A 14979-nucleotide genomic window follows, 5' to 3' on the forward strand; every position below is an offset into this window, starting at 1 on the left:
TTAGGACAAGGCAATCTTCATGCTTTCAGAAAAGATGATCCAATCAATTGATTCCCCATGAGAAAGATGATATAAAACGTAACAAATCAAATGAGCAATTGCTTCAACTTTTTGTACTAGTTCTTACTTTACTTGACTATTAAGAATCCTGCATGCAACCCAAAAGCATTTGAAATCATTTCCTCTTCTTGGATGCAGGTCGAAGATGTGAAAATTCTCTTGCATCACTGAAAAGCAAAATCCAAGTGATCTTTAGCTCCAACAACCCTGGGCCAGTATTATGAAAATCATTGTTTTCTGTTGTCATTGTCATCTTAATCAGAAAAAGGTGCACCATTGGCTTGACATGGCACACTTTAGTCTTGTGTGTTGGTCCATGGGTTCAAATATGTGCACTTCAACTAATCACAAGTACAGATTAAAAAATATGTACTGACTATTATAATAACAAAAGATTTAAAGAAAAAAATTCAAAATACTGGCCCTGCTTTTCACTCACTATGCAAGACAAAGAGGGGAAAGATCGAGAGGGGAGGATAGAGAGAAAGGGGAGAGGGGGGTATTTACCATTTGGTGATCCCCATGCTTGAGGTTGATTGGACGTCATAACCTGAGTAGCCATCTGTGCTTGAAGAATGGCCGACATTGGATTGGACTGAAGACCAATCAGATCCTGAGATAGCTTCATCCCGGGCTGGTTGTTGTTGTTTACTGTGGTGGTCAAACAAATGGAAATTACACATTAAAACCAAATATTCTCTATTCAATCCCTCTCTTAAACAATTGGAGCTGATCACTTTTTTGTGATAGTTATAAAACATTATTAAACCTCTCTTAAATAGCATTATAAAAACTTTTTATAATAATAATAAATGCAATTCATTAGGTGCAATATCCATCTCATTAGAGATGCTCAAGTGAAGGCGGGAGAAAGAAAAACAAACCAAACAAATAAACAAACAAAGGAATACAGAAATCATTGATAATAGGAGTTATAGAGGTGAGTTTTTAGTTTAATCTTAAATGCTTCAACACACTTGCTATTGCTGATATGTCTTGGGAGGGAATTCCATAGCGAAGGCCCTGCATAGATGAATGACCTTATACATAATAATTATATACATAATTAGTTTTCTAAAAACATGTCCAGTATCACATGTTAGGTGTGAGACTCACACGGATTGCTAGTCTTGGCATCTACGTTTTCTACATATTTTTTTTCTTTTTAATGCTTTCAAACCTGCAGGAGCAGCAAAGAGATCCTGGTTGGACGTTGTTGATGCTGGAACAGGTTGAGGTGCTACTGGAGCGGTGATGAAGGGATTTGAAGGAGCTGGTGCTGGAGCCGGTACTGCTGCTGCTGGCGGTGGGGTGTTCTGGACTACAGGCTCCTGGGTGAAAGTGATTGGCTCTGGCTGTTGGGACTCCTTCAATCTCTGCTCCTGTGAGATAATCAAAGAACAAAATGGCTTGATAGAATGACTCACAGGACAACTGAATTCTTTATTTCCTGACATGTGTTTCTGTAAGTTACGAGTGACTTTACAAACAACTAATCCGATCTTGTGAAAATTATGTGCACTAAAATGTTCATTGGTGCATTGATTAAGAACTTAAGGATCACCAGTCATTTGCAAAGTCACTTGTATCTTACGAAACAGCTCTATGAGACATCCATCTCGGCTTAAATGTGAAACTACTGACGTAATTCGGTTTTATTGGCCCAAACTTTAATACAAAGCTGGTTTTGAATCCATGATTTGAAACCATGGTTCATGCCGATTATATGAACCGAGTGTTCCTTGTTCAGCGTGTACATTAAGAAAGCGTCCAAAAATGAATATGCGCTTCTACCACAAGGTGCTAAATTATAGACTGTTACCAAGATTACTGCATTAATGAGCTAAATGTTTCTTTAATCACTTTGTCTTCTAACATTTCTGACAAGCAAAAAACAATAAAAAATGGGTGGGGCAGCAAAACCCGCTAAGCCCTCCTGGATGAATCGAGGCTTTTGGATAAGCGTGCATATTGTTCATGTAAGGATACACAATTCATAGGTTTTTTTTTTTTAATGTTTCACCCTTTAAAAAAAATGTGCATAACATTCTTTCAGTTTCAAAGAGATACTTTGTGTCATGGCATAGAACTTAAAGGCATTGAAGACTATTACTTACCTTGTGAACATATCTTAATCAAACACTAAGATTTTTTCTAACCCACATCTTCCATTTATTGTAATAATGATAACAATACATTGAGTTTGTTTTCCGCACTTTCCATCGTATCTAATAAATACTTCAGTCACATTTGCTCTACGGCGGCCGTACGGCGAGTAAAAAAACAGCTGTTTTATTCATTTTTATTCAAACCACCTATATGTAGCTGGTACAAAAAATATTATAACTGCTGTTTTCAACTCGCCATACATCCACCGTAGAGCAAATGTGACTGAGGTATTAATTAGATGCTCAATGATTAAGAGAAACAAAAGAATAAATTATTGATACTGATAATGACAAATAGACTTTGTATAGCGCACTTTTCTTCTTAATTCAATGCCCTAGGCACATCAGAGAAAATTTGAGAAAGAAAAGAAAAAAAAACATTACGGCCTGTATTCTGAAGTCAGGTTTAACTTAAACTCAGGTTTAAAGTTGTGGTTTAAGTATGGATAGCCAATTGTTACATAAATTACTAACAGTAGAGATATCATATTTCATCTCATTTGGCTCTCAAATCATTCATAATTATCTAGGAAGTATAAATAGATGATTGTCTTCATCATCGATGGATCAGGGAAGAGCACAGCAAACATAAGAAACATACCACTTAATAAAAATGTTGACACTTTTGGCTTCCTATAATTTTAGCACAGAGTTAGACCGTGGTCTAAATTAAACCTGACTTCAGAATACGGGCGGTACAGTTTCAAACTTTACAAATGAATACATTATACTTAAGTTTTCTGTCAAAAAGCACCAATATACAAGTATGTCTTCAGGTTGCCCATAAAGGTGATCACCGACGTCTGGTAATAGTAGCACATTAAGTAATTTAATTTTTTGCCATTGTCACACTTATAAATATATCATTATGACAAAGAAAGGCATATACATGTACCCAAAGTATATATGGGTATATCCTGCTCATACATGTACAGCCATTGTGTAGACAATAATTTTAAATATATATAAATGCTTGAATACAATGTTTTAAGGGGATTCCAACACAAATGTAAAAATGTAAGGTTATTTTAAACAAGAAAAAGAACATTCAGAGAAGCAGATAGGGGAAAGTATCAAATCTGGCAAACTATAAGAAACTTTCAGAGAGTTGAAACAAGTTGTAACAACTATGCTACCTATGGGGATTTTACAATGCCTGCATTTGGTAATTTAGGATGAAACCAACATCTCCATTCACTCTAATACACAAAATACCTAAAATGTCAAATCTTTCTAAAGTCTAATTAGAAATAGACACTGATATACATGTAACAATATATGTTAGAGCTCGATAATGCCTTGAGGGAAAATGTGCTTTGGAGAATAACCACAAATTCTGGATGAGTTAGGTACATGATAAATGAGAAAGTTGCCCAAACCACTTTTCACAATCTACTCACCAAATTGCCAGTTTGATATTACAATTACATTACATAAATGCCTGCCAAAACACTTGTTGTCATGTTTAAGATTAAAAAAAAACTATCAGGTATAAAGGACAAGTCCACCCCAACAAAAAATTGATTTGAATACAAAGATAAAAATCCAACAAGCCTAACGATTAAAATTTCATCAAAATCGGATGTAAAATAAGAATTAAAGTTTCACTTAAATTAAAAAAACAGTTATATGCCCATCCTGGGCGGTATGCAAATGAAGAGACTGATGACGTCATCCGCTCACTATTTCTTTGTATTTCATTATATGAAGTGAAACAACAATTAATTTCTCCCTGAACATGTGGAATTAGCATTGTTAAATACTATATGGTTCAGTCAAGTTGGTCCTTATTTTCAAATATGTAAACAATGAAATATTGTATACATGTAATTCAAACAATAAACAAAAGAAATAGTGAGTGAATGACAACATCGACTGTCTGATTTGCATGTCACTAAGTTGTGAATATCACTATTTTGTGAAAAATAAGGGAAACTTTAAAATGCCATAACTTTATTATTTACATCCGAGTTTGATGGAATTTTCAGCGGTACGCTAGTTTTATTTTTTTAACAATTTATTCAAATCAACATTTTTCTGGGGTGGACTTGACCTTTAATAAGATGGTACAAGTTGTGGAGATGTGGAGGTAACGTGGCTGAGTGGTCTAATGCACCTGACAAGACAAATGAAAGTCCTGGTTTCAATACCCAAACATGGCACCTATGCCTGTGAGCAAGGCATTACATCGATAATGTTCTTTTACCGTAAGTAACGGTGTATTAACCGCACCTTTTTCTCGGCGGGACAGAATCAAAAGTCGGGGGTGCGGTTTATACACGGTGACAGGTCTGAGCCAAGCCAATCTCAGCCCGATACCACTACCAGTTTTCAACTCGCGTCGGGTGGCCGAGCGTAGCCGCTTGGGGCAATCCCGTTTAGAGGGGTATGAGCCGCGGGTATAAAAGGGAAGCAACTATGACTGCCGTAAATGTCCCTCAAAGTTATATCACGGTAACAAACGCACCTACCTTCATGAAACTGACTTTTTTTAATGGTGTGACTCTGTCTTTGTTGTCATTTTTTAGTCATCGCGGCAAAGTTCAGACGCCAATCGATCGCACAGCGCGGTGCAGCTAGCCGAATAAGACATGCATGTGTAATGTATATGGCAACGTCAACGTAAGCTGGCGCTTTACCTTTCCGTGGAAGTTATTTTGTTTGACAAATTATTGGTATTATTTGACAATTAATTTCTTTCATTTGCCTTTCCTTCATTTCTCTCTATCATCCATCATCTCAAAATCAATCTTCAATCCCCATCTTCACTCCTTCCGACTTTTTATTTTTAATTATTATTCACTTTATTCCCGCCCAGAGCTCCCATTGAAAATACGGTATACCGGTATCGGTACTAGCATTTTTTTCCCCTATTTTGCTGTCTGTAAGATACCGCCACACACGTACTGAGAACTACCGGTAGTGGTTCAAAGCAGACAAGAAAAACACCTGAACAAAATCGCAAATTTCTCGTATCTTGAACCTTTCCGTATTCCCTTGTCTAAAATTCATGTCAAGACATTGAATGCTAGACAGAATTCTGAAAGCAAAAGTGGGGCTGTGATGCAGGAAATATGATATGAACGATCTTCTCGTATGGGTGAGCCCCCATGCTGATGCTGGTATCGGTACTTGCAATGAACACCGGTACCATATGTGTGTGTGTGAGGTGAGTGTGGAAGTGGCCAATATAATGTCGGCAACTTGCAGATAAGTGACAAAGAGCTGATTTCCCATCATTTTTTACCAGTAATTCTTCGATATTTTTTTGGTTCTTGACTCTTTCTTAAATACGCATATTAGAGATAGAAAGTAAGTTTGATAAAAAAAAAAATTTTGATGATTTTTTTTTTTTTTTTTTTTTTTTTCCATCCGAAAATGGGGGGTGCGGTTAATACACGGGTGCGGTTAATACACCGTTACTTACGGTATCCTTCATTCAAATAAATGGAAATGCTATACGCAATCTTGGTAAATATATGTGCAAAATGGTGCAAGCTGACTGGAGAATATATATCAAAGGACAATTCAATTTTAATACTGAAACCTATATTTTACGGGAAAGACTTTCTATTATTCTACCCAGCACTTGTGATCTTATTTTCTTTCCTTTTTCCCTGTAATCCAGGAACATGCCATGCATATGGTTCCATTTCAATTCAAATACTACAATAGAATTAAAACTTATCAAGGCTTGTAAAACCATGCACTTTCCCTTGAAGGAAACAGGCTTACACATGATTCGTTTTCTAAACAAACATGTACTCTCTTTGATACAGAATTTAACAATTTTCATATGGCTTAATTATTTTAAAGTTTAAGATGATTATATCCCAAATAAAGTGGTGGTGCAGTATAGAGAATCCATATATAATGCACAATGTAGCATATTCTCTGGTAGAGTTGCGATCATTAAAATATGCATTTCATTCATGTTGATAATCCCTCTTAAAGGTTAAAACACATGCAAGATTATGAGCAAAGTATCAGATGGGCAAAGGGGTTTTCCCTACAAAAGTTCATTCAACATGCACTACATGCCAATCTCTATGGATTCCTTCCATATCTACTCTTCTTTTTACTTGGAATGCAGTGGTTAAGATGCTTCTAGGTGGATTTCCTGCATCAAATTTTTCCTGTATCATGCTTGAATGAGACATGCAAGAGTGAACCATTCTTCTTAATTCTTATCCATCTAATGTAACATTTCTTGGCACATTAGTGATTTCATATTTCTTCATGCTATTTATAATACTATTTCAATGTAATTTATCATTAAGTATTGCTGTACTTACATGTATGTTTCGTTATTAAGATTTGAACTATTCAGCTCATGCAACAAATCATTCTAAAACACCACTATCATCTTTACAGTATTTCTGATATTGTTCACCAAAATATGATGTATGTCAGTAGTTAGGAATTCAAGTTTATGCCAATCCGTGATAAGAATTCAATGAACTGAAACCATAAGAGAAAACTGATTCGAATCTACTTTTTCCTGTCTCCATAAATGAAAATTCAAAGCCTTTTCATTTGAAATTTGAATAGGTATTGATGACAGGCAATGAAAAAAGAAGCACTTAACAGCTGTTTATATGACAGCATGACTTTCCTATGAATTGCAATATTTCATGCTCATTACTTCTACATGCAAGAAAAACTTTTATTCCATAAGTTATCTAAAATTCACTATGCATGTAGTAACAAATTGAACCATGAACCTAATTTTTGCATGCACTCTAGAAATTGGCTACAGGGCCAGATAAATCTATATTGAGATTATCACCCAAAATATCTCCTAATGCGAATCAAATACATGAAGCCAGTAATAACAATAAAGTCTATGGCATGAAATATTTTTTCTTATCTGTTGTTCTATCCGGCAATAAAGTCTGTGCCATGAAATATCTGTTTCTATTAGTTGTTCAACTAGTGATCAATCGGATCAATTCCATGATGCAAGTGATGATGCAAACTAATAGGCATGCCTAAAGGCAAAGGTAGATCATTCGTGGTAGCCAAGGCAAAGGGGGGTACCTGATCATTAAAATCAAAGAGGATGGTCGTTGCCACTTCATTCAAACTCTGTGAGGTCTGGCTATAACTCTCAAAGGAATGGCTAAAATTCTGAAGTAAAAAAAAAAAAAATAGATACTATATGATGTTTGCTGCTAATAGCACAGACCATGAGATGTACAATAACATGTTATGACCGTCTCTGTGATAATGGGTGTTGATTATCAAGGAAAGTGAAAATCATTCAGGTATGATTTTTATAAAAATGAGGCCCAAAAGCCATCACCTTTGTTAACCAAGAACCTTTATAAAGTAAATTAATTCATGTTTATGTTGAATGAATCCCTTGCATGGAAACCAACATGCAGAAATTAATTCAATACTAGAGCTCAAAAGGTTAATACAATGATTCAGAAAGGTCTGAAGGTTACAGTGATTCAGCTAATCTGTTTATTTGTATTTTTTTATTATTATTTTTGCTCCAAGGTATAGCCAATGCCATACAAATAATAGTAATACTTGATCATTAATAATAAACAATTAGTTTTACAGTGCAAAGAAAGTGAAATTTAGTATAAATCCCAGTCAAAATGTTATTTCAGACAAACGGTAGAAGGATTTATTGCTAAGATGCCTGATTCCTTGCACATTCTACAAGATGCTTTATTGGTCAGCATCGTCTGCACCCTTTATGGAAACATGAGGGCAATATACATGTAATGTTTCAGTAGTAGACAGGTTACACTGAAACAAGGCCACAATCCACAGCCCCAAATTGATGCAGAAACAAATTAAATTTTCTCTCAATAGTCATTGCAATTTGTTTTTAAATGTTACAAGTTCATGAAGTCCTTGTGGAATGAAGGAGGACCTACATAAAAACTGAATTCCAAAGAGAATATCATTCATAGAATTACCCCATGTCAAATGGATTCCTTGTCAGAATAAACACAGTAGAAACATATGCAGGTACACCGTTTCTCTATAGTACACACTTTCATGTACATGTATACAAGTTGTATTAAAGATGGAAAGAAAAAATGAATTATTAATGAATTTAGTACTGCAAAATATTCTCATGAATGCACTGATTATTGCTGAAAGCCATATACACATCACAGGGGAACGATTCCACAATCTAAAGTTGCATAAATGTACAGTGGGGAGGGAGGGATAACGATTTCAAAACCATATATGCATATCACATAACAATGTAGTTGGTTGCACTGGACAATTTTACAATTTATATCCTTGGTTAAATATTTAAAATAAATAGAGGAGAGAACATACAGGTAGGTTTAAATAATTTGTTTCATATCATGTGTGTCCATGTCATTTGAATATGATGATGTGCACTCTTTTGAAATTCTATAATCATGAAGTTTGAATTGCATAAGATACATAAAACTATGTGTCTCAATCAACCACCTTAAAAGCTGATTGCTTGTTTTGAAATCACATTTCCACTTTGATTATCAAACTATCAAGTCAGTGTAATCTCAATGATTATGCAACACTAAGATCATAAAGCTTTATTTAATGACAGGGGTTTTAATCTCTTTCAAACCGATCTGCTTCACTGAACAGACTCTATTGGGAGTTGTTATAGATGAAAAGAATCTGTCTGGAGGGGTGAGAATCTAGTTAGTGTAATCCTCCTACTTTTGTGGAGAGAAATATACTTTTTCTTTACCAAACCATTATGGAAATTTGATAAGAATACTCAAAGTAAGAGGAGGTGGACTGAAAATGAATAGAGGGTGAAGAGATATCACTGGATAAGTGGGGGGAGACAATTGACACTGTGTGAACAAATAGATGGATATATAAAGAAAAAAGTAAAAAATAGTAGAGAAAAGTAAAGTCTGGATACATTGAAAATGAAAGAAGAGGGGATTACAAAACTGTATGTCCAGTAGACTTGTTGCAGAAAAAAACTGTGTTCAAACATAACTTAATTCTTATTAAACCAATGAACTGCATATATTAGAGACTTGTGCTTGGATATTTTTTGTTGCAGTTCTGCAACAGGCTCCTGTAGGGGTACACAGAGAGGGGTAAGGAGATAAAAATGATACAAGAATAGGAAAAGGAGGGAGGGAGAGATGGTAGATAATGACTAAGAAGAAGAAGGTATACAAGTAGATCAAAATAAATAAAGAGACTGAAGAGATTGAGTTTGAAGCTAGATTAAGACAAAGTTCAATAAAGGGTATACAATAAACAGGTGACTCTGTATTTATCAAATTCCTAGGGATAACAGAAATATGTTCAAATTTTAGGTGAAATTTCACTAATACGTTTTTACAATGGATTTTCTTAACCCCGTACTAAATTTTGTCCTTTTAACACACGCCAAATTTTCTGCCCAACCCGGCTACGAAAATGCTTGCTTATCTCAAACAAAACACAATCCCTGCGGAGTGGTAGCCATTCATGAGTGTGTATCTCTCATAGGACAACACTGCTGGCTCTGTTGCCCCAGGGGTATACATTGAGCACTCTCCTTGGCTTGGCCTGGTTTCTTTTTACACTAGCGATCTTAACCCCGGACTATCACTCTTAGCACCGCGATTGCTCGGCTAACCCTGCTATTTTGCAGGGCCAAATAATCCTGTACTACAGGTGGGGTTAGCCCACTTTGCAATAAACACTGTGAGAAGAGAAAGTGGGCTAAGCTTAACCCCATACTATAGGTGAGGCTAAATGGCAATTTAGCCTCACCTATACTAAGAGGCTAAGGACATTTTTGCTAGTGTAAAAATCATACTAGAAGATGTTATTAACACGTTTCGTATATTCTAGCCTGAAAAATTGCTTCAAGTTGAATTATTTGACTTATGCAGAGTCTACCGTACAGATGGAAAGGTAAGGTTTTTAAACTAAAAACTGACAAAATATATGCATGCCTTGATTGCTGCTAATCTTGCCTTCTCGTCCTCTAATGCTTTCTTCTTCTCTTCATCATCAATGGCTGCTGCTGATGAGGAGAATGCATTTAAAACTGTCTGCACTGTATTGGCTCTGTATATAAGGAAGAAGTAATAGAAGACGCAATGAATATACATGTATAATGATGGTAATAATGCAAGGATATAGAAATGTTCTCATAGTAATCGCCCTGGCGGGTGTTTCATAAAGCTCTTCTTTAATTCTCGCTACCCCAAATAGCGATTTTGCCGAGATCCGGGAAAATCCCTGTAACGCACATTGCATTATGGGATAGCGTTTCGGTATTACAACTTCCTGTTCGGAAGTCCAATGCACCGTTTTGCCATTCAGATCAACAGTGCCTTCATCCACAACAACACAACGTCGCTTTTGCTCGGAAAGTTCGTGATCACAACCCTCTCTTTCACGATACAGTTTAACGGCCTCTTCTGCTAAAGTCACTAATTCTGCCCGACGCTTTCCATTGCACGGTATTCCTCGGTCAGTTAAGATTTTTTCAAGTTCCGAAACTGATTTTTTATCCATTTTGTGGTCGACGAAAAATTGAACGGATGTGTACATATTTAGCGTCTAGTCGAATACGATCGTTAAGTCAGGCCGGTCGCTAAATGCAAAATTTTAAGATATTCATTTTTTGTTTTATTTTTTTATAACCAAATAAAAACATGAATAAAAATTATTTTCACGTGAAATATATTTTTTATATTTATAATTCAAATGGAATCAAAACTGACCAAATTAAATAAAAAGTATTATAATCTGTACATATTACACTGATTGGCATCGATTTCAGCGTGGTGGAAAACTCAGTATCGCGAACCTCGCGCGAGCATGACTCTGAACCGGAAGTGGTGATGACGACCCGACGGAGTGAAAATTATCTTGTCTCGCGCATTATGAGATTTTTGCTCCTATTTGGGGTAGCGAGAATTAAGGATTACTTTATGCACGACTGGTGAACCTTACTTGTATTATTACATGTATCCCTTCCTAGGTAAATGTATTTTAGCGCACCTGATAACATGTGCCAGTCATGCATATAGTGGTGCTTAACTTAACAAACAGCTTTATATAAAACCTACCAGGCTTTAAAGTGCAGGCTCACCAGATTTCTTGCTCAAGGAAATTAGGGCTATGGCTGGGATTTGAACCCATTATCCTCTGATTGCAAGGCAAGAGTCAGAACCACTAGACCATAATACTTCCACTTACAACACATAAACAAATGTCATCCTGCCTTTTCATATTGAACTGGACTTAAATAAAGATTTGCTTCTACCCATGTTTAACTATAAACACAAAACTTCTAACCAAAGAAAATTAAATAAATATGAAGAGGAAAGCAAGTGAGGGGAGGGAGGGGGTGTTAGGTAAAAACAAGCTCTGAAAATCCTTATTAAATAGACTCCATTTGTGTACATAAATTCATTATAACATTAGGATTAAAAAATCATTAGGATTAGAAAAATTTCATCAAAATATATTTCTCTCCTAGCATGTCCCACATGATTTTTCTATGACATCATCATGGAGTCATCAATGACATTTGACCCAGATAAGAACAAAACGGTATCGAGAAATGTCGCTTGTTCTCCATCTATCTTTAACCTGTGCTACTACCAGCATACTCACTTGTTCCAGTTTGACTTTTTGCTGCTTTCAAGAGATACCAGATGCTGCTCAAGTGCTTCTAACAGACTACTAGGGGCCTGAAAACAAGTGACAAAAATAAAACCGCTGAAATTTGAACAAATGAGTTCAATGTGGACAAGAGAGGATAGGTTCTATGCAGGAATACAGTATAATAAAGATGGGTTAGTTAACAAAGATTCTTCACTCTTCATATTCTTGTTAAACTTTACGAATGTAATTTTATTTTTAAAAAATTGGTGTCATCCCTAATTGTACAGAGTGAAAAACCATTGCATTTTGTAGAAACATAAAGCATATAACTTCACTAACAATATAGGCCTATACGTGGACATAAATAAATGTTTGCAATTGTCTCATTATTAAAGGGAAATTCAGCTCAGGTGGAAAGTGGAAGGAGGGGGGGGGGGGGATTCTTCATCTTTGTCCGAATTCTTTCTAACTTCACAATTTCATTTTATTTTTCTTTATACAAATCATTTCAGTGATACATGTACCAAGGTTGGATTTCCCTTTAATTATACAGAAACTGCACACAAATTAATGTGAATAACATCAAAGCAAATATAGGTATGAGTTAATAGAAAGTATGGCAGATAGTGATAAGGCTCTCATCTATGAGTGGAAGATTGATGAAAACTAATAGCATCTGCAATAAAGCAAAATAAATGTCAGGTGCACAGCACACCCCCAGCATCAACACAACCAGAAACATTGAATGTATACACATACATGTACATGTATAGTGATATCAAAACAAATCTGAAAGTTAGTGGTTTTGGGTCAATCAAAAGTTTATTGAAAGTTTCTAAAAAATTTTGATGTTCCGCAAGTCTTCTTCAGGAGAAAATTTCAGATTTGTTTTGTTATCACTGTATGAAACCAATACGTGAAACTGAACTTTATATTACATGTATGTATATCAAAAGCTGATGAATTATTTATTCTACACTATACACTTATGAATATTTACAGAATATGCTTGTATAAATTATTAGTCATATTCTACTAAATCTAGTAATTACATGTAAATTGGTAGGGCAACATTCAGTGAAATGATGATGAAAATTTATTCAAATATAGAACAGAGTTATTTTGGGTTTTTTTTTTTCATGTAAAAGAAGTACACATGTAGGGCTTCCAGATCCTATTTATCAAATTAGTAATTTCAATTTATGAATCATACAAAATAAAAAAAAGTACATGTACTATTTAATAAGAAGTTTGAATCAGAAAAAAAAAAACAGGTCACATGAGGGTGGTATGGTAGTGGGTTGGGGCCAACAAAGACAATTTGCATATAAACAATATTTCAAATTCCGAAATGATTATTTGTAAATATTGCTGATGGTGCAGCTTGAATTTAAAACAAACGAGCATGTGTGCGGACTATTACAGTCTGATATCTGCCTGAGGCAACATATTTTCCCTAATGCAAATTCCTCTCCTGAAACAAACAAAACACTCTGTCACTGTCTAACCATTTTTTTTTTCTTTTTTGGATACAGGTCACGTTCACAGCACCCTGAATTGGGAAGGTGTCTGGCATCATGGTGAAGACCTTTCAAATACATGTATGTTCTCTCTCTCTCTCTCTCTTTCCCCCATCATACATGTAAATGAAATGTCACCATTAGCATGATAGAAGGATCAATTTCTAATTCATCATCATTATTATTACTATGGTCCGTATTCTGATGGCAGGTTTAACTTAAACTCAGGTTTAAAGTTGTGGTTTAAGTATGGATAGCCAATTGTTCCATAAATCAATAACAGGAGAGATATCATACTTCAGCTCATTTGGCTCTCAAATCATTCATAATTGTCTAGGAAGTATAAATAGATGATTGTCTTCACCATCAATGAATCAGGAAAGAGCATAGTAAACATAAGAAACATACAACTTAATAACAATTTTGATACTTTTGGCTTCCCATACTTAAACCACAACTTTAAACCTAAGTTTAAGTTAAACCCGACTTCAGAATACGGGCCTATGACTACAAACATTGAGGGTATTGCACATTCCATTACATGAAGGCAAATCAAATAATTTCAAAGGTGTATTCTAATAATTTCTCACCAAAACAAAAATATATATTCACTGTGTAAAAAGAAAATTAGCTGGTAGATGATTAGTTGAATGAAAGAGTAAAATGTACACTATGTATATAACCATGGTATGATCATGATAAAATGGTATGAAAGATACAGAGATATGGGTTAATAAATGAGACAACAAAAGAAAAGATAAAAATGTTCTCATAATCCTTTCTTAAATTAAAAACAAGATCTGTAAAAGTTGTGGAAACAAAATTGCAATGTTCTTGAATGTGAAGCCAAACGAAAAACAAAAACCAGCATCATGCATTGCTTCTGTTCAAAAGTCAGCCAGTGATAAAAATCAAAACACTGTGTCAGCTTACCTATGTCCATCGGTTTCCATGGAAACAACATATTAGACACGGCAATTCACACAACAAGATGTAAATGTGCACCATATTTACTTAAATCATAATTATTGGTTAGTAGCTCAACAATAAATCATGATCTTTGTACAATACAATATGTTATACTATGAAGTTTCAAGCTTATACTATGCAAATAATTTTGGCATACTTGTATCTAATTCAGGTGGCCGACCCCTACAAAAGGTCCTCTCCTTTTTAATAACATTTGTTGGAGGGATGGAAAATACCAGCAATGGATTAGGAGAAATTGTTGAAATGTTTATTTTATCTAACATGTTTCTTTATTCGAACATGTGCTTGTTCCACACTACAATCTTCCATCAGCTTTTATAAAATAATTACATTCATTACTATTTCTTGATGAAGAAAGCGTAAAGGGGAGTTAATCTTCTTGCTGCAAAAACATCATAGGTTGCTTCTCCCAGTCATTATACCATTTTTTTTTTGTATTTTAGATACTAGAGGCCAGGCTTATTGCGTAGTATAAACTCAATATTTGAAATCTATTTGGTATAAAGAAAGAGGGATCATGCAGGAAACTCACTGTTTTATATTCAGATGGGGCATCACCAAACTGCAGATAATTTACATGCAAGACAACATTCAGAAAGACATGAAATTATAGATTTAATCATTAAAATAACAACATGCACTGTGGA

The 14979-nt window shown here is 35.0% G+C and overlaps 1 protein-coding gene across 1 annotated transcript in view; it reads right to left on the bottom strand.

The window, feature by feature from the left end:
• LOC129259695 (phosphatidylinositol-binding clathrin assembly protein-like) overlaps positions 1-14979 on the bottom strand; it is a 52076-nt gene that overhangs the window by 26268 nt on the left and 10829 nt on the right. Inside the window, exons 8-13 of the mRNA XM_064098898.1 lie at positions 14865-14894; positions 11832-11908; positions 10157-10271; positions 7269-7358; positions 1241-1442; positions 568-711 (exon numbers count right to left, since the gene is read on the bottom strand). Coding sequence (XP_063954968.1) covers positions 568-711; positions 1241-1442; positions 7269-7358; positions 10157-10271; positions 11832-11908; positions 14865-14894 — 658 coding nt within the window. The remainder of the gene's footprint in view (positions 1-567; positions 712-1240; positions 1443-7268; positions 7359-10156; positions 10272-11831; positions 11909-14864; positions 14895-14979) is intronic.

This window comes from Lytechinus pictus, chromosome 4 (assembly GCF_037042905.1).
Source record: "Lytechinus pictus isolate F3 Inbred chromosome 4, Lp3.0, whole genome shotgun sequence".
Lineage (NCBI taxonomy): Eukaryota > Metazoa > Echinodermata > Echinoidea > Temnopleuroida > Toxopneustidae > Lytechinus > Lytechinus pictus.